The sequence below is a fragment of the Gymnoscopelus microlampas genome, assembly GCF_963454915.1.
Source record: "Gymnoscopelus microlampas genome assembly, chromosome: 11".
Taxonomy (NCBI): Eukaryota; Metazoa; Chordata; class Actinopteri; order Myctophiformes; family Myctophidae; genus Gymnoscopelus; species Gymnoscopelus microlampas.
This window is the reverse complement of record NC_139948.1, coordinates 29,666,686-29,687,649: the sequence shown is the minus strand read 5'-3', so window position 1 is coordinate 29,687,649 and position 20,964 is coordinate 29,666,686. Positions and strand designations below refer to the sequence as shown.

At 40.8% G+C, this 20,964-nt stretch overlaps 1 protein-coding gene across 3 annotated transcripts; it reads left to right on the top strand.

Annotated features, from left to right (window-relative positions):
- The first annotated feature begins 1,120 nt into the window (after positions 1-1,120).
- Positions 1,121-16,297, top strand: med25 (mediator complex subunit 25). 3 transcript variants are annotated; one of them, XM_084072052.1, is made up of 21 exons: positions 1,121-1,263; positions 1,398-1,459; positions 3,551-3,703; positions 3,915-3,960; positions 4,079-4,203; positions 4,334-4,432; positions 5,420-5,540; positions 6,033-6,189; positions 6,991-7,115; positions 7,314-7,389; positions 7,508-7,782; positions 8,324-8,419; positions 10,184-10,269; positions 10,405-10,462; positions 10,567-10,674; positions 11,397-11,573; positions 13,888-14,001; positions 14,223-14,294; positions 14,839-15,009; positions 15,211-15,331; positions 15,764-16,297. In XM_084072052.1, the coding sequence occupies exons 3-21, from the start codon at positions 3,555-3,557 to the stop codon at positions 15,865-15,867; spliced, it is 2,280 nt and encodes a 759-aa protein (XP_083928178.1). In that variant the 5' UTR covers positions 1,121-1,263; positions 1,398-1,459; positions 3,551-3,554; the 3' UTR covers positions 15,868-16,297. The 3 variants fall into 3 exon arrangements, with proteins under 3 accessions (XP_083928178.1, XP_083928177.1, XP_083928179.1); XM_084072051.1 differs by lacking the exon at positions 1,398-1,459; XM_084072053.1 differs by lacking the exons at positions 1,398-1,459; positions 14,223-14,294.
- The last annotated feature ends 4,667 nt before the right edge of the window (positions 16,298-20,964 follow it).

The following is a 20,964-nucleotide window of genomic DNA, read 5'->3' as shown; positions in this document are numbered from 1 at the left end:
GATAAGGGCTTTTTAAGCTACAGACCATAATAACCTTATCTCAGCCATGATGGAACAGAAGCGTTTACTGAGGTAGATATTTGCTGACATCTGCTGGACATCTGCAAAAAACACTGACACTATGCGTAGTAGAACAGTGGGCTAAACCAAAAGTTCCAAATATTTGCAACCTACAGTGGTGGAAGATGTACTCAGATAAAAAAGTAGCAATATCTCAATATAAAAATACTCTTACAAGTAAAAGGCCTTTGTACAAAATGTTACTTGAGTAAAAGTACAATGTACCAAAAGTAAAAGCACTAAAAATGTTTGAAAATAGCAGATCTACAAGCTCACAATGCTTCATCGTGACACATTGTGAGCTTGTAGATCAGCTATTTTCAAAAACACCTATGTATAAAATAGGGCTAAAGTGGTTAATGTATTTTTATAATATAAAAATGTATATCTACAAAGTAACTAGTAACTAAAGTTTTAAAATAATTGTAGTGAAGTAAAAAGTACAATATTTGCCTCTGAGATGAAGTGGAGTAGAAGTAAAAGTAATGAAAATTGGTATACTCTAGTAAAAAGTAACTCAAAATGTACATGTAGTTAGTTACTTTCCACCACTGGCAACCTACAACAACTCACTATAATAATATGTTTAGTCGAAGTTTACAATTCTGTCCCATATTGCTCGACTTTCGATTGACCAGGCAGCTGTGGATATGAGGACTGAGGCATGAACAGTAGCCATGTCGGCTTATTATAAGCGACTTGGGCTTCTTTTCCTGTAAAGGTGCTTGTAAATATTGGTAGTTTGCGGATCGCGAATTTTTGGGCTTGTTTCTAGATAACCTCGCGTCACCAGTCTTTCCACCTCGGAGGAAAAGTTTCTAGAGTGAAGTTGCTTATTTGGGCTTGTTTCCAAATGTTTTAATTATTATTTAAACCAGTGGTTCTCAAATATTTTCATGAAAATGTTTTGTGCCAGGGAGCACATGGTATTGCAAGAGTTAAAAAAAAAAATTCCGTTAAAGTGCTCATGTGGCATATAGTTGCTTGTTTTGGCCTTGTTTTCCCAGACCTGGTTGCTTATTTCTCTCACAAAACCCGGCAACACTGGAAGGAGGCATGAACTATCGATAGCAGAGCGTGATGCTCCATCCGCCTTCCTTTCAGTCACAACACAACAACTGTTTCTTTAGCTACGCAGTAGCGCTGGCTGGATTTACACTGGGACTCAACAGATTACGCGATTTGGGAGCCGTATGCAACAAGGTGAGAGCCACATAAGTTATTATAGGCTATTTACTACGACCTATGCTATATCATGTTAGCCACTGATGCTAACTTGAATTGTAATGTTAGCCACTGACTAAATGCTAACTTGAATTATATGCTGACTTCTCAAGGTTCGGGCTTCTAACTAACCAGAGAATGATCACAACTAATGCATCCGTTAAGCTGATGTTAGGTAACGTAATAGTTGGAACTATTTTATTGTTGGCTTGGCTTTTAAAATAACAGATTAGGCTCAGATGAGGACAATGGATACAGGTTCCAGTGTGGGCACCTACCTTGTGGGCAGCTTAACGTTAAATTGGCTGTTTTTTCCCAACAAAAACCGAATGTGTGCTTTGGAAAATGGTCGTATTAAAGTATACACGATTTTAACATGCACGGCACAAACATTTTCAGACCTAGATTTACCCTTCAACTTCTTGTTTATCCCCCACATGACTGGCTATCACAGGTTTTGTAGCAATTTGTAGCATTTATAGAAATATTGGGCCTTAAATGTAATTAAACAAAAAATATATGTATTTTGCCCGTCATTGGTAAAATAAATGTAGATGTAAAATCAAATATAAAATATATATGAATAAATATGAAAAACAATGGTGCCCAGTATTCTCAGGGGCCCAGTGTTCTCAGGTGCCCAGTATTCTCAGGGGCCCAGTATTCTCAGGGGCCCAGTGTTCTCAGGTGCCCACTATTCTCAGGGGCCCAGTGTTCTCAGGGGCCCACAGTTACGGTTACCAGGACAATCACCTGGAATACTTGAATCGACGCTCCTTACTGCAGCTCTTGTTTCAGAAATACAACCCATGAACCCAACTCTGAACCCTGCTAAGAGCTCTGTCTCTTGAAATTAGAGACAACACAATGCTACACACACACCATCAACACAATGCTACACACCATCAACACAATGCTACACACCATCAACACAATGCTACACACCATCAACACAATGTTGATCATGTTATTAAGATTTTAATTAATCCTATCATGAGTTCTACTAGGTTCTCTTCCAAGATATGGAAACATTGGCGTAACAGCCTCTACAGACTGTGAGCAGCTGTAGAAGGACTGTTTTCTTGTTTTATGTGTTTTATGGTTTGTTTTGTTTGTTTTATTTCTTTGCTTTTATAGAGATTTAGCAATGTGTAAGTGTCATATTGTATTGTTTTTTATGGACCCTGAGTCTGAAATAAAGATTGAATTGAATACTACACACACCATCAACACAATGCTACACAGACACCATCAACACAATGCTACACACACCATCAACACAATGCTACGCAGACACCATCAACACAATGCTACACAGACACTATCAACACAATGCTACACAGACACCATCAACACAATGCTACACACACCATCAACACAATGCTACACACACCATCAACACAATGCTACACACACCATCAACACAATGCTACACACACCATCAACACAATGCTACACAGACACCATCAACACAATGCTACACAGACACCATCAACACAATGCTACACAGACACCATCAACACAATGCTACACAGACACCATCAACACAATGCTACACACACCATCAACACGATGCCACACACACCATCAACACAATGCCACACACACCATCAACACAATGCTACACACACACACACACACACACACACACACACACACACACACACACACACACACACACACACACACACACACACACACACACACACACACACCATCAACACAATGCTACACACCATCAACACGATGCCACACACACACCATCAACACAATGCCACACACGGTAAACACAACGCTGCTACACACATGGTGTATTAATTTATCTATGAAATTAATTCAAGGAGTCAGGACCCCAACGGAAACAAGCCCGCAAGGACTTTTTTGGCCGGACCTTTTAGACAAAAGCATTATAAATGTAACTGTGTTGTTTTACATTCTTTTGCCTAATAAACATTAGATTACATTCAATCAATCAAATGTACACATACACAGACAGACAGACAGACAGACACACACACACAGCAGGGTGTTGATAAAGGTGCATTGTATTCACTCAAATGTAACCATATGGAACCTGGTTACGTTACATTCGGTTACATTTGTTGCACACTGACTCTCCGAGTTATAAATGAATAAAATAACACTTGAGCATTCAACTGTGTACTCTTCTTATAAAGAGACAGTATTTTCATTGCGACTGAGTTTACTAATTTAACAAGGATGTTTCTAAAAAATGATATGCCTTCCTTCTCCCTTCTCTGTCTAGACTGATGGTGGTGGCGGGTGCTGCACTCATGGAGCCATCAATCAAGTCTGGAGCCAACCAGGTAGCTGATGTAGTGTTTGTGATCGAAGGGACGGCAAACCTCGGCCCCTACTTTGAATCTCTCCGAAAGAATTACATTTTGCCCGCTATTGAGTAAGTGTGCACGGATCGTCTCTGTATTTTGGTGATTTATACTGTTTTATATTTAGTTGGCGCCAGTGTCTCTGTACCGAAAACAACTGATCTTAAAGCTTACAACGCGTCGCGGTGGTCCGTTGTGAGCGTGTAGATCTGCTATTTTCAGTGTAAGACATGATGCGCAACAAAGTATGAATCAGGTTTGACAGACTCTGATATTCAACAGATACTTCAACGGAGGCCCCCCAGCAGAAACAGACTTTGGTGGAGATGTGAGTATTTCCTCACTTCTTTCTCTGATGTTATTTGTCTTCTGCTTCTGATTTTAAACATGAAAATAAGCTTTTTGCCATTGGTAAGTTGTCTCTCTCTCTTGTTTTCTCTCTCTAGTATGGAGGAACACAGTATGGTCTGGTGGTGTTCAACACAGTTGACTGTGTTCCTGAGTCGTATGTCCAATGCCACGCACCAACCAGCTCGGCTTTCGAATTTGTGTCTTGGATTGACAGCATACAGTAAGTTATGTAATGTTCAGCAGTTGACTACAGTGCTAGCACTCTTGTGAATTAACTTTATTCTCCTTATTAAAACAAAAATAACAGTAATTTTGTGAGAATTCAAATGTCCCCATCTTTCCTGACACAGATTCATGGGAGGTGGAGCAGAGAGTTGTAGTCTGATCGCAGAGGGACTCTCTGTGGCCTTGCAGCTCTTTGATGACTTCAAGAAGATGAGGGAACAAATGTAAGCTAGTCTTTCTGTTGTACACCACACCACTGGTCATTATTTTAAAGCAGTATCGCTACTGGTCTAGTGGTGCAAATATTCATGTATACACTGTATACCTTCCCCTGTAGGGACGAGGGAGGGATTTACCATACAGTACTCACTATACAGTCTCAGTACCGAATACCCATCAATTTGGAGAAAAAGTCAGCTGCTAGTTAGTCTCGCTTAGCCAGACGACTTGAGATCTCAACCTACCGATACGTCTGGTGAATTCTAAATTCAGAGATATAAAAAATGCACTGCATTGCAATGACTTTAGGACACCATACGATCATATTGGGAAGCCTGGGTGTTATCAGGATTCGTTTCCAAAGCATGCAGTCTGATCTCCGGATAGCTCTGGGTATTTTGACCTGAGGCTGATACACTTCTCCAATCAGGTGTATAAAACAAGGCCTTTTTTCTGTTAACATAATCAGTGGTATTTATTTATTTTTATCGGCGGTCCACAAGTTCTACAAACTTCTCGCTGTCAATACTCTAGAAGAGAATCGAAGAAGGCATATCATGCCAGTTATGAAGCTTGCATCAAAGCACATTATTTGATTGTTGATTAAGCGACAGGCTTGACAGAGAAAAGAAGCAGGGCCATCAGCATCAGCGCCAAAGCAGAAGTTGTAACTGAAGGCTGATTTGACTGAGTTGCATACACCAGAACATAAGATACGAGAATATCAGTGGTTCTCAAAGTGAGGTCCGGGGATCCCCAGGGGTCCTTGAGGGTTTTTCCAAAAAATAAATAGGTGGAATATTTTGGAAACATTTTAACAACACAAATCTTGCATGGAGGTCCCTGGCCCAAGATATTTTCAGATGCGGGTCCGCAGCCAAATAATGTACATATTAACTTGGGAGTCCTTGACGTGAAACAGTTGAGAACCACAGCTTTACATTCATCACCCTATCTCTCTCTCTCTCTCTCTCTATCTAATCTCTCCCCAGAGGTCAAACACACAAGGTGTGTGTGCTGCTGTGTAACTCTCCGCCATACTTGCTCCCTGCCGTGGAGAGTGTTAGCTACACAGGCTGCACTGCAGACACATTGGCTAAACTCCTCAAAGATGTGAGTGACCTCTGAGACCTTGTGTGATTTGGTAGGCAAGTTATTATGCAGGGTTTCTGCCAACCCTTAAAAAGTCTTACATTCATGCTTCAATGGTCTTAAAAATGCCACAGACAGGTAAAATATGATTGAATATATATTTTTTTATGTTCATTTGTGCTTTTTCTTGATAGTGTGTGTGTAGTCCAGTAAACCCTATAATACTTTCGTCCATGAACGACTGTTATTTTGTGAATTTTGTCATTTCTGCACTGAATGTCTTCTACGAAAATAGTTGATATACAAGCTCACAACGTGTTGCATTGTGACTTGTTGCAAGCTATTTTCTGCAAAGAAACCCTGTCATGATTAGGCTATGAAAAAATCTATAAAGGACTATACTACTTGATTTTATGATGTGACAGCCTAAAGCTAAAAAAAAAAGAGAATTTCACCAAAACACACCCACACATGGATCATGTGGCACTAACCAAGAGCTGTTCATCCTCTTAGAGAGGAATTCATTTCTCAGTTGTGGCACCACGAAAACTGCCAGCTTTACGTGCTCTTTATGAGAAGGCCTCACCAGTTGGGGGGGCAGCGGAACAACATCCAGACTACAGTCAAGACCCCTTCCATATGGTCTTAGTCAGAGGCATTGCACTTCCAGGTGAGAACTGAGACATGACACACAGAAAGCTGACTTGTGCTGTTATTACACTGCTAGTGGTCATATTTAGTTTGTCAGCATAAAGGACCATACCGCGGTCAATACATGTCTTGTTACAGGCAGGGCAACATGAACAATTAATATGCTGGAAAAGGTTGTTTGATCAGCTAAATCTGCCCCGTCCCCAGCAGTTTTGTGATGTCAGGAGTGGAGGAAGTCCACCCTGGTAAACTCACCTAAACTATAACCCTATAAACAAACACATGGATACTTTGTCATCAATATATACATTCAATTTAACCTTTACAGTAGAGGCTGCCAGATCATTAGAAATGTATCTGGTTTTGAATGCTAGACATTTACAATGTTCATTTATAAGCAAATATTGTACTCAAAGTACTGGAAATACAGTGTACTAAATCTAGCAGCTTCCTCTACTTGTCATCACACTGTGCAGTTCCTTTCTGCTGCCTGTGGAGTCACCTTTTCAAAATGTGTAATAATTAATTTCCATATAATTATATGGAAAAAGATTGTTGTTTAGATATGGACTAGTATTTATATATCACAAGTGGTGCCTTATCTCTGTTGCCCTATCTTTAATTCACTGTTATAATGTAACTTTGACAAAACAAATAGCCACACAATGACATTTTGTATGTTACTTAGATTACAAGTGAGATTACTGTGCCTTTTCTTTGGGTGGGCACGGCAGTAATGCTAGTACTGTGAGCCATACTCATTAGGCTAAACATGCCAGACCCCCGGAAGGATTATTTTAATCTGTTTATCTGTCTCCAGTTTCTTCTGGTGGAGGACCAGGGCCTCTAAAACCTGTGCTGCCCCCTCAGCCCCTGCCTGTCAACCAGCCACATGGACCTGCTTCACAAGGCCCTCCTTCTATTAGTCCTGCCCATCCTTATCAGGTAATAACTGCAGCAACACATAGAAAGAATGCCCCAAAAGGTGAAATCCTCTGCTAATTCAACCATTTGTTAATCGGAGAGTGTACATGTAACCGGTAGCCCTTTGGCTCCATTTCATGCAATAGTGGCACTTGAATTCCTTTCCTTAGCATTTTGCCCTGCATTGTTATTGTTATTATTTAATCTGTCTCCGTCCAGAACCCCCCCTCGATGACAGCCGCCCAGGCAGCTGCACAGATGGCCGTGGAGGCAGCCAACAACCAAAAGAGCCGATGTGAGTAGTGAGGCCTGCACTCTCTGGGTCTTTGTCTACAATTTTTTTATATTGGCACAACTGAAGATCATCTGAATCTTGTAGTCTGAGTGCCATGAGTTGCTCTTTGTTTCTTCAGTTCCAGTGATGGTGAATCCAAGTCCTCCGTTCTCTGGCCAGCAAACTCTCCCATCCGTGGCTGGAGTTAAGTTGGCCCCATCTGGTCAGCCTAGTTTATCAACAGTCACCACGACAACACCTCCCATGATGTCACAGCAACAAGTCCCTCCCAATCAACAGCAACAGCAGGTTCAACCCCAAGGACAGCCACCACCCAATCAACAGCAACAAGCACCTCCCCAGCAGCAGGCTGCACCAAATCAACAGACTCCACTTTCAGCACAGCCTGGCATGGTAATATGCCCATCTCTGCACATATTTATGATGTGTTATCAATTATTATTGATCAGGGTTAACCTTCTCAATAGTCCCCAGATCATTTTAGAGCCTGTTTTAGATGGTAACAGCTGATTGTAAGTATTCAGATTACTGTCAAGGCATGGAAAATTATACCAGTAATGCAGTTAGTTGTGTTGTGAACATGGTTACGGGAAACAATTGTGAATGTTTACTGATAACACTGACTGAAGTGATAATTTACTCTTACATTTCTATTCTATACTAGCTATTATTGTTATATGAATATAACGGGATACAATTTATTTAGCCCTGAGGTGGATAGGCTTGTACTTGTATGCGTTTCTCTCCATAAATATCTAGTAAGTGTTACTAAAAAATATGCTATTGATTTGCTCTTCTGTAAGTTGTTGTATATTATTTTCTAAACTGTACCAATAGTACATACTACATGAAGTACACATTATTTGCTGTCTTACGTTCCTAACTTAAGTCCACCATTCTTGTTCACTATTTACTCCTCCTTTTTCCCTAATAGACTGTTGTGACTGGAGCACAGGGCAACGCCAATCCAATTGGACAGCAACAAGCAAATAAGATTGTAGCATGGAGTGGAGTTCTTGAATGGCAAGAGGTAACAATCTGTCAACATTTAATTATACTAATAATGTAATATTTTTACACTCGTATAGAGACACAATTATTTTGGATGTACTATACTTACGAAGAGATTTGAACTAAAGTGACAGACGTTTAATATTTATTCTGTAACAGAATTCTTGGAGGAGTTAGTCTTCCTAGGGAGCATTTGATCACCACTACTTCTGAGGTCCCAGCAGCAAGTCTAAGAACAACCTGTCACATATTAATTTTACCTCCTCATACTGGCATTGGTTTAGCTCAAGGTCAGCACTGATTTATTTGACAGTGGCAACATTGATTCAGGAGAACACTAGCTAATGGCGTTCTTGTGACACTTGTCAGCCCAGCTCAAAGCAGTTGTGTTGTGAGCAGCTGTGATCAATTGCTGCTATTGACTCTACAGTCTCATTCCCCCTCTCTGGTGAGTCAAAATTATCTGAGCAAGATAACGGGGTCATGAGAGTGTGAGGCTAATGAAACCCTAAATCTATCCTCTGCAAACGCAGAGTTCCAGAAGCTCATGAAAGCTTGCTGTTAATTTGATTGATTGATTGATTGAATACTTTATTAACCGTTTGCAAAATAGTACAGAGGTACAATTATACAATAATGCTAAAAGGATAACACAAAAAGTCCTAAGGGCTTGTTTCCATTGTAGTCCTGTGTATTCAATTCATCGAGACATTTAAAGACATACAATAACATGCAATAAATCATCAACACTAGAAGCAATAAAAGTATATGTACAGAAACATATACGACATGGGGGTCTTGCAGGTACTCTCTTATGGCGGTTTTGAAGAAGGATAAGGAGTCACACATTTTTATGGCTGTTGGTAGTGCATTCCACATTTTGGTGGCATAACAGTAGAAGGAATTCAATCCCATGTTCTGCAGAATCTGAGTTGAACGAGATCACTTTATTTCATCCAATGCATCTCAGCAGGCTTTCAGCTCCATAAGTGATTCTTCTCCAGAGTTATCTAATGTTGGAAAGGATTACACCCCAGAGACTTAAAACTCATTTGAAGAAATGGTTGATTATAAAAGTACTCACAAGGGATGCCATTCAACGTAGGCTTAGCTTGGCCCAGAGTACATTTTTGTCAATATAATACATTCCGTTTTTGGCTTAATTTTAATCAGCAATCTCTTAAAAGGTTTTCCCAATAAATGACAAGGTAAGCTACAAGGTACTTGTGATGGCTTGATAACCTTTTTATCCACCCACACAATGCTAGGTACTGTAGATGCTTCAGCTTAACATTTTTGAATATCGTTATGGTTGAACATCAGGCTCATTCCGAACCTGTCTTTACCCACCGGATTCATTTCTGTATCCTCCATGGCATGCTTAACATTGACCATGAATAACCCATATGTCTTCTGAAGAAAACCTAGCACAATACATTTATAATGGCAAGCAGAAAGCCTGACCAATATGGGATTGATTAATTATTGATCCTGTATTGATGCCCCAAAGAAGAATGGTGCTGGTTATTTTCCCAGTGGGAGTGGTGTATTGACCCTCCTAGCGTTGCATTCCGTGGTTGTCAGAACAATTGCTCATGTTCTAGGCGAGGTTTCTGCTTGGAGATTCTAATGAAATAACATATCAAAGCCCCCAGACATGGAATGTTAGCTGTGTGTTTTCTGTGTATAGTTTTAGCTTAACTTAGTAAACTAATTTGTCATCTGGCTGTCATTTCGGCACCTTACCCACCTCTCTTCCTCTCTGTATTCATACTTCCTGCAGAAGCCTAAAGCCTCGTCTATGGATTCTGCTACCAAACTCACTCGCTCTCTGCCATGCCAGGTGCAGGTCAATCAAGGAGAGAATCTGTGAGTTTCCGAGCTACATCAAAAACGATATAATCTGATATTATCAGTACCAACTCTTATTCTGGTGCTTATTTTCATACTATTTATAATGGTATGTATAATATTGCTTTCTATCCGTGTTGTATCCCATAACAGAAACACAGACCAGTGGCCACAGAAGCTTATCATGCAGTTGATTCCACAGCAGCTGCTGGTGAGTCTCATACGTGTGTAGGATGCATCACCGTTTAAAGGCATCACTAATTCATGAAGGATGCGAAGTTCTCTGTCTTACACTCTCTCTCTCTCTGTCTGCAGACAACCTTAGGTCACCTCTTCAGAAACTCTCGGATGGTCCAGTTTACCTTCACTAATAAAGACGTGGAGTCCCTGAAGGGCCTCTATCGTATAATGGCCAACGGTTTTGTAAGTTGTCTAGCGTGTGTCTCCCACAAAAAACTCCCAGTGCCTTTGTCTTTTCACTGCCCAATGCCCATATCCATCAGTCTGCACCTCAATACAATTTACATAAGTCATGAATGAGTGCACGTTTGTCTCTGTTAACTATTCTATTCATAGTCCAGACATATCATACATGGACTAAAATTATGCAATAGCAGACCCCAGCAAAGACTTACCACTGTGGATTGGCAGTGTGCTGTATGCTCCTTGTACTTGCATAGGCGCCTTTAGCCCACTAATGATACTGACCTGCAGTGCTGTGTTGAATACACTAGAGGGTGCACACGGCCAAACTATGAATCACATAAAGTCAATCAAGATAATGGGACTTTCAAGGGGGCATTAATTGTTTTGGTTTGATTCAGTTCCAGACGGCTACTGGCTGCTTGGAAGGATTTTGTTAATGTGGTACATTGAATGTTAATCAGATTATAACATGGAGAAATTGCAGGCATTAACTGGTCTGGATCATCTGTATTTGGTTTGTGCTTTTGGAATTCACTGTATGAATCCGATAAGTTGTGTTTTCATTGAAACAAGTATAATTTGATTGAACAAAGTGGAAGCTTGACACTTGTTGAAATTGAAATATGAAGTACACATATTGAAAAGAAAACTAAAACAAATGCTCTGCATCACAGTGGCTCCCAAGGCCTCACTCTAGTATGTTTTGGACCCTCCTGCAGGCTGGATGCGTTCACTTTCCCCACACAACGTCCCCCTGCGAAGTGCGGGTGCTGATGTTGCTGTTCTCCTCCAAGAAGAGAATATTCATGGGCCTCATCCCCAATGATCAGAGTGGCTTTGTCAACGGCATCCGGCAGGTCATTACCAACCACAAGCAGGTCCAGCAGCACAGAGCGGTGAGTTGTACTGAAGTGGTGTGAATGCCGCGCTATGAGCTTGTAGATCTGCTATGAAAATGTTTGCAAATCTTTGTGTGTGTATATATATATATATATATATATATATATATATATATATATATATATATATATATATATATATATATATATGTATGTATGTATGTATGTATGTATGTATGTATGTATGTGTGTGTGTGTGTGTATGTATGTGTATGTGTGTGTGTGTGTGTGTGTGTGTGTGTGTGTATATACACACACACACACACACACACACACACACACACACACACACACACACACACACACACACACACATATATACATACATTTTTTTACTCAAATCTTTGCTTCTGGTGGTCCCTGGAACAAAATAATTTGAGTTGGGGGGGGGGGGGGGGGGGTGTTCGAGGACGAATACACATCATTTTGGGTGGTCCTTGACATGAAAATACGTTTTTTTTTCTCAGCTGAGAAATGTAATTTTGACCTTCACGCAGTACTACTTGTCAACCACTAGTGGTCATACCCCACCACAGTATCTCAATTTCTCAGTAGACGAGCAGGGAGAACAACTACAACCACCGCAGTTGTGTTAGTTATATTGTGTTAAAAAGCGAGTTCTTCAGTTAAAGGAGAATTTCGCCCCACGTTATTCTTACCTTTATTATGACGTTATGATATCCTAGGACGAGTGGTACAGTACAGAAACTCCATAACGGATCCGCCACAGTTTAAAACCCGCCCCTATGATTCTTGGTTTAAATCGCACATTTTAATACTATTGTAATTTTTTTTTTCTGGAGAGATCTGATGTTTACAGTGAGAGAACATTATGCAACTTGTTGTTCTTGAATGCGCTCGACCGTCAGCCGTGCTTTTACAAGACTTCCCGTCGGGCGCCGGAAGTGTTGTGAAAGCGTGGCTTACGGATGGATGGATGGATAGTAAATAAAATAGTTATTCATAACATTTTGTATAGTTGTAAATGTTGTGTCACAGCACATCAGTTTGCCTCAGCCTACTGTTTGGGAACCACTGATTTAGGGAAGGCAGAAGAAGTTTTAATGAAAACCTTTTTTTCTTATTTTGTCGCAATTACACATTCTGAGCGCATTGCTAATGAAGAACAATCTTCGCATAATTACAATTTCTATTTATCGTAGTTAATGTTTCTCTGTGGAAGGCCCGGAGCAGATTATGCAGTTGGATTGGAAATTGTTCTTTTTGCACAGGAATAATTGTATTTACTGAAATGTCACATGTGCTCTAAATCTCTATTAAAGTTTTTTTTTTCAGGTTACTGAGTTAAAGAGAGAACATTAAATGTTTAGTGCTAAGGAGAGAAAGGTTCATATACGTAGTAGCATATAAACTGATTCTGCATATTGTACTGTAGCTGGTAGGGAACAAAATATAGTATGTATTTGTATGGAAGTATTCTTATCCTCAAAGGCTCTAGGCTGACTAGTGAGGGTGGTATGGAGTGAGCTTGTTAAATTTCAACGAGAGGAATGGAGGACGTTGTTTTGTGTTTACTATCTTCCTTACATACTTTGCAAGGGGGAGGGTACATTTTAATTTGTGCTTACAAGAGGGATGCTGTCCTCTCAGTTGCAGGGGTTAGCTCTCTCTGTAGAGAAGAGATGTATGAATCTCTCTTTGTTAGCAGAGACAGACAGACAGACAGACAGACAGACAGATTTCCTTAAAAAAACGTTTAACCCGAGGGATTAATTAAAACTCTTACTGCATGAATACACTTGAGACTAGAGATTATGTTTCTTAACCGTGTTTGACAATCTCTTCAAATAAAACAAATGTTACAATAAAAACTGTAATTGTATCACTTTAAATTGTGTTGATTAAAAAGTCTTTAGGTAGGAAGGGGGGAAATGTCTGAAGGGCTCAAATGTTTTGCCCTACCTCGTCCAATTGCTGTGCGGCAGCTATAGTTTACATTTATGTCAACCAATTATGTATTTGGTGGCAATATACTGTACACAGTCAAAACTATCCAACTGTCTATGGGCTGAATTTCTGATGCATGATCCATAGGAGAATATATGTTCTGTAGAGACATTTGGAGGACGAATGCATTGCTAGTTCTTTCTCTGTGCCTCAGTCTTTTTCCCCAGTTCAGTTCAGTATGCATTTTCAGCATGAAAGTTGCATGATCAATAACGTCAATCAAAAGTGTTTAAGTAACTGTCACGTAAAATGTTTAAACGTCAATAATGGTCAAATCAAATGTAATAAATGAATAAATGGATGATCTCTCTCTGTCTGACTCTGTCTCTGTCTGCTCCTGCAGCTGGGTGGTGCTGGGGGTCCGATGCCACCGGGCCAAGTCCCCCCCAACCAGAACTTCCTCAACAGGCCCACTGGCCCCATTCCCTCTGTCGCTCATGGCCAGGTCCAGCAGCAGGTAATGTTAACCCCCATCTGTCTGTCTGCCTGCACACCCCTCCTCTCTCAACACTGCTCCTCCTCTGGCTGCTGCATTGCCACCCTGTTCAAACCTCTTCTGGTCAGGGTGTCCCTGGATGTCTGCATGCCCTGCTGTTAACCCTTTCCTTCCCTTTCTTTTTTCCCCCCACACTTCCTCCTCCCTCCCCTTTTCCTGTCTCTGGTCTGTCCTGTGTCCAGTCTGTGGTGGTGGGCATGCCCTCCGTTAGTCAGGTCACTATGATGGAGGAGCAACAGAGGCAGAACAACCTGGTGAGACTTTAAGCCCAATTTGTACTTTGTCGTCGCACGACTGCCAAAATAGAAGATTTTAAGTAACGCCGTTGTACGACAAAGTATAAATTAGCCATTAACGTTGCAATGAACGTGCAAGGTATGAAACATGAAGTGTACTGGTGTTGTTGGTAGTACATATTGCAAATAAAATCCATTACACTCACTCGCACACACAACCATGAGTCATTCTCCTTCACTGTTCAGCAGCAGTCTTTCGACAGCTCATTTCCACTTAACAGCGTGTTTTCTCTGTTTTCTTTCACTGTTGAATACTCACCACATACAGTAGCATGTCTGTATAATGTTTGGTTTTTTGAGAAACGGATTAATTCTTGTGTACCAGCTGGCATCCATTACGTTAAGCATCTCAAGTGTCACACATAATGATGACCCACACAAGACCGCTTGAGCTGCCACAGTTATTTAGTTCTTTATTCAACACATTATCAGTTATATTGACAGATATGGTCAAAATGGAACTTGCGCCTCCACTAAAACTACATGTGTGACATGCATCCAGATGACGATGAGAGCCGCTGGACCGGCCAACCAGCAGCCATCCGTCACTGGTGCGCCGCCCAACCAGGTCGCTCAAGGCGGACCAGCCCAACCCCAGGGCCCCATGCTCCGCCTTCCGAACCCGGGAGCCAATCCACAGCTGCGCAGCTTACTCCTCAGCCAACAACAGCCAGTAAGGGCACAACATAACTATATAAGTATTGTCCATTACATGTGTCAGCAGTCATTGAATAACTCACCATGCCAGTCAGTGTATGTCTCAGAGTATCAAGTGATCTTTAGGGTTCTGCACACACACATAAACAAACACAAATAAAAAGAAGAATATTTGTAGAAGTTAACATTTTGTGGTCTGTGTGTGTCTCTCTCTCAGCAGGGTGGGGTGTCTCACATGCCTGGCATGATGCCTCACCAAGGTTTAGGGCAGCAGTTGGTACATCCAGCGCCAGGAGGTGGGGCTCCAATGCAGGGCCAGTGGAGACAGCCTCTATCAGGTAGAATGTTAACTACCGTATACGCAAACATCCCATGTGTGGAGAGGGATTCCTGAAAGGTCGTACTCAAAAGTAGAAGTTCTAATTACGTCAGTAAAATACAAAAAATGTAGTTTGTTGCTTGCAAATTGTCAAAACATTAAGATGTTGCCAGATCCCAATTATGCTTGGCTCTCTACTTAGGTTTTACCTTTAAGAATATACACTATTACAATGAAATGGAAACAAATACTCTTAATACTCAAAATGAAGTAAATCTAGAAATACTCTTAACAATTATCAAACTCACAAGTCCCAAGGAGTCATTTTTGTGTTCTAGTAATCATCACCAATTTCAAATCTCTGGCTTTTCATATCAGTAAACTTGCCTCTAACTTAACTCAATCAGTAAATCTTCCCCTTTCTCCGTCCTTCCATCATTCTCTCTTCAAGGTCAGATGCTGATGGCTGGAGGTCAGAGAGGAACCGTGGCACAGCCGGGAATGCCCCAGGTCTCCAGCGTTATGGAGGACGAGATTCTCATGGACCTTATATGATTTTGGGACTTTTTCCAGTGGTTTTTAGTTCCACCGTGGCATCTGTTTGCCTGTCATTTAAACATACAATGACAAACACATGTTTTGTTACTTTTGCCACCTACTGTATGTTCAACTTAACTGCTACGCAACCATTTTCTGTTTTGCTAAGTTAATTAGTGGCACACAATATGAACACAAACCTTTCATTTATATGGTCAAACCAGCATTCACATACAGACTCATACTTTATGCTAATCCACACATTGAAGCCAGACAGCCCATTGAATTCAGCCCATTTAGGAGTTGTGCTTCTGATGACTTGCCTCTTGATACCTGTTTTACATTTTATTACTGAAGTATAGAATATTTTTACTTTGCTGGTAGATTTTTATTTTAATTATGAGGTACATTTTATTGAGATTAAATAAATAAATGTTTTGTTAAGGCACTCGGCTAAATGGAAAACACATTTTTCCTCACCATGAGAACATTTTTACAGCGTGGCCTAGGGCTATGCTGTCCTCAAACCCCTAATGTCTCTCAGCGACAATGTTACAGCATTGTATTTACGGGAATGATCGATTGTGGGGACCAGAGTTATAGGATTAGTCCGCTGGTTGGAGCCTAGAAACGGACTGGTCAATCACAAAGCACTCGTTCCTCCAGGCTATGTTTATCATCAGGCTGCACGGGTCTATCTCTGATAACCTAAACCCATTAAGACCTGAGGCCGGTTCTACAAATGCTTTCTAAATCAGTAGTTCTCACACTTTCAAGATTTTTCAAAAATGTTCAAAAATAGCAGATGTTGCGTGCTTGTATATCTGCAATTTTTGAATAGCCAAAAATGACACAGATGCTTTCCCGGTTTTAATGGGTAATAGGCCCATGTCCCTATTTTCGGCGGTGCCTTACCTATTACCCCTAAACTTCTTTGCCTTTTTTTTTTTTTTACTATTTTAAAAAACATTTTCAAATGTTTCAAATAGCCAATCTACAAGCTCACAACGTGTCGATGTAGCATTGTAGACCAGTGGTTCTCAACCTGGGGGTCGCGACCCCCAGGGGGGTCGCCAAATAATTTTGGGGGGTCGCCAGATTTTTTGGTGAATTTGAGGGAAAAAAAAGGAAAAAAAAAGTTTTTTTTTTTTTTTTTTTTTTACAAAATATTTTTTTTATGTTATCATTAATTCATGTTTTATCAGTTAATTTACTCAATTTACCCACTTTTTGCAAAAATGTTTTGATAATAAACAATTATCAAATAACCTATTATAAATAAATAACCTTCGCGCGCGCGAACGGGACCGCTCGCGCACGCGAACGGGACCGCACGCGTGCACGCGGGGGGTCGCGGGAAATAATATCATTATTTTGGGGGTCGCGGCCTGAAAAGGTTGAGAACCCCTGTTGTAGACAGTAAACAGTAGACAGTGCTTGAAGTCCACTTCAAGCACTGTCTAACGACAATGTTCTTTATTAATCAATATGACATCATCAACATGTCAGAGATCCACATGGATGGAAGCCAAAAAGAATGGGCTAAATAATAAATAGTGATGATATCATAGTGGCCTCGCCTTAGCGAGCCCATAATAATAATGATTATTACTGTTATTATTTGTATTAATCACGATACAGCACCTTTTTAAGGGTGTGAAGTACTGTAATGCAGTAGCATTTACCTAGGTTAAGCTTGCATCACCAGCCTTTCCTCTGTAGCCTACTACATGAGGAAAAGCTGGTTTGAGTGGTTTCTGTTCTATGTTCAAAGTAGGTGGCGCTATGGAAAAAAACTAAAGGAAGAATCCTGGAATATTGTGTGCGGAGTTCATGAAGAAAACAAGTGATGGTGAAACTGAAATTAAAGTACCGTAATAACTAACTTACTTGAGACATAATGTTGAGAAGACAAGAGGAAAGGGCGCCCGTCGGTCGGTGCGGTTTCAAGTCCCGATGATGAGACAACACACTACTTCATCACCATGGTTCAGAGCCTCTCATCTTCAGCCACAGACGAAGCGTCCGCTTGGATGAGGAAACTAGTGGTGTTGGAGGAGTTTGTGTTCAAACTAAAGGGTGTCCTGATGTTGTGGGCTGCAGAGCACAGGATGCCAAACAGCTGGAAAACTTGGTGAGTGTTTCTGTGGTCTGGTTGGTCGTTCATTTTACACATTCCCCACTGTTAATTTAACTATGAGACTACACATTGAGGATTTTTCTGCCTATGGTATATTGGAGCAAGAGTGACTTAAGAACAAAACTTGTTTACTATGATTTTGTATGTTAAAATAAAATTGTGAATTAGACCTAGGTAACCTTCTCTAAAACATTTTGGTGAAATGACATGAGTGATAGGCAGAGCTACGGTCCAATTATTTATATACACCACAGAAGACTAGCTTAATGTTCAAAACTTTAATTACATGCTTTTTTTGTGTGTGTGTCTCACTAGCGTAGTAGCCATGGATTCTTCATTTTTTTTTTGAGTCAGCATGTCTGCCAAGGCAAGCCCCCCGAGCCTCCAGCTAGATTCAATAGAAACGATTGAATCTAGCTGCAACTTCCATGTCACTCGGTGTGGACATAAGCTTGCCAGCTGTCAAATGATCAAATCAGATCCACTCTCACACAAAATGCAGACCTGTTGACATAGGTATACATACATACATACACACACTCACACACCATACCCACACTACACATGATGATAAAACCACATTTGAGAACATATCAAAATATATCAGACAACATGGACACGGAGAGCAGCAGCCACTGTTGTGATAACAATTCACAGGAAATGAAATTATCCAGCTGTGATTTCTAAGGAACTAATCTGTCTCGGAGGCAGAACAGTTATGTGAGACATCTTCTTAGTGATCGAGAGAGAGAGTAGTAAATAGAGAGAATATTAATAGAGGGAGATCTTCAGTCTGCAGAGTCATTCTAAGGTCATAAACCCGCTGGCACAATATTTCCAGTCAGTCATATGACTTTGGCAAAGATATTAGGTCTTGTCTTTGTGCTGTTTCCCCCTCTATCCCTTCCCCCAAACAACCACAATGGGAACATGCCTTGTGTTTTTATCCTTTGGATTCATTTCCAATTATTTCAAAATCAGTTCCAATTTTGTCTGCTCATTTCTTTGTGTTATCACTTCCAATTTCACTTGTTTAATCTGTATCCTGTGTGAGTTCTCTCTCCCGATTAGATAAAATTGGTATCCTGACCTGAAAAATGCATTTTCTGTTTAATCAAGAGCTGGAATGACAGGGAGACTACAAACACGATCAATGGCTGCGTTTACATGGACAGGTTTATTCCACTTCAATTCGGAATGAATGCTCATTCAGAATAGAAATGCTCGTGTAAACGCATCGGTATGGCCATACCGGTCTGATCCGAATGAAATTTCATTCGGGTTTGAAGGGCTGGTATATACCGATAGAATCGGGCTACATTGCCCATGTAAACGCACTGGTATCAGACTGGTATACATTTGTTCTTTTGCGCATGTGTCATTGGCTAGCGCGGTGCTTCTGGGTGGGGGGGAGAGGCGCAAGCCATGTGGAGTCTGGCGCTCCAAGCCCAAGTCGCAGACGCGCGTAGTTCTCCGCCGACCGGCTCCTCCTCCGGGTCAGCAGCAAATATAACAGGAGCTGATTTTGCTGCATTAAACTCATCAATAGCAGACCAATGGCCGTAGCCAGGATGCGGTGTGCTTCCATTATCAAACCTTCTCTCTACCTTCTCTCTCTTAACTTGTTTTATTGTCTCTCTTCTCTTCTTCCTCATTTACCTATATAGCTGGCAGCTTTGATTGATTGTGAGCTGTGGCTTGTTATTATTTCTCTCTGGCAGCCGTGACTTAGGCCTTGGCTACACGTACATGGATCTTTTACTAAACGGATATATTTTAGTCCTCCGTTTTTAAAAATAATCCCTGGCCACATGACAAAGATAAACAAAAATCCCTGTCCACACGTAGACGCAGAAACGCATCGATCAGCTGCATGTTTCAATTTTATATCAGATTTTATATTTACATTTATTTTATAATTATATGAGGGGCCAAATACAAATACATTTGTAATCACATGTTAAGGCCCAATACTGCAATAGCTGCATTATTTTAATAGCATACGTGAACAGCATACGTGAACATAAACGAAAACAACATTATTAGGGCTCAGCTGCAGCGCAAACAGTAGCCATGGTTCACATGACGCTGTCGAGTCTCTGGTTTATAGTGGTGTTCGTTTTTTTTTTACATTGCCAACTCTCACATGTACATAAACGTTCAGATTTCAAATATAAAGTGCTTACCCCTGAGCCATGGATGTTACAAGGCAATCCGGACCGTGATAAGTACCCGTATCTCCCGTATTGTTCAATAAAAAGCATTTTAATCCCATCGCCAGCCATTTTCTTTTTCTGTTCTTTTATTTTGGTAATGTATCAGAGTGCAATACACCTTCCAACCATTGGTGTCGCATGGTTGAAAGCATCGGAGAAAATTTGGAGAAAATGGCCGACGATCGGATTAAAATGCTTTTTATTGAACAATACGGGAGATACGGGTACTTATCGCGGTCCGGATCGCCTTGTAACGTCCATGGCTCAGGGGTAAGCACTTTATATTTGAAATCTGAACGTTTATGTACATGTGAGAGTTGGCAATGTAAAAACATCGAACACCACTATAAAGCAGGGACTCTCGGCACCGGGGCGATTGTGTTTTAGGACGACAGACCCCACATTCAATCTGTGTGCGCGCCGTGTGTTCTACTTGGCGCAGAGAAAGAGGGTTTTCGTCACACAGTGAATGAGCTACTTTTCCCACCACTGTCTTATTATTAAGTATGACATTATTTAGCCATAAATGAGCGTGCCTTGTTTCATAGACTAAGTGTTGCTCTCTCTCTCTCTTCATTTATTATTATAATGACCATGAGCGGTCCGGTGTTTATGTATTATTGTATTATTTATTATTATAATGACCATGTGCGAATGCGCGATGACGTCATCGTTTCTCATAATCTCCGGATTACATGTCCACACAGATCCACTGAAACGCATGTTTTGGAAAACCTTCACTTATTTATCCGTTTACAA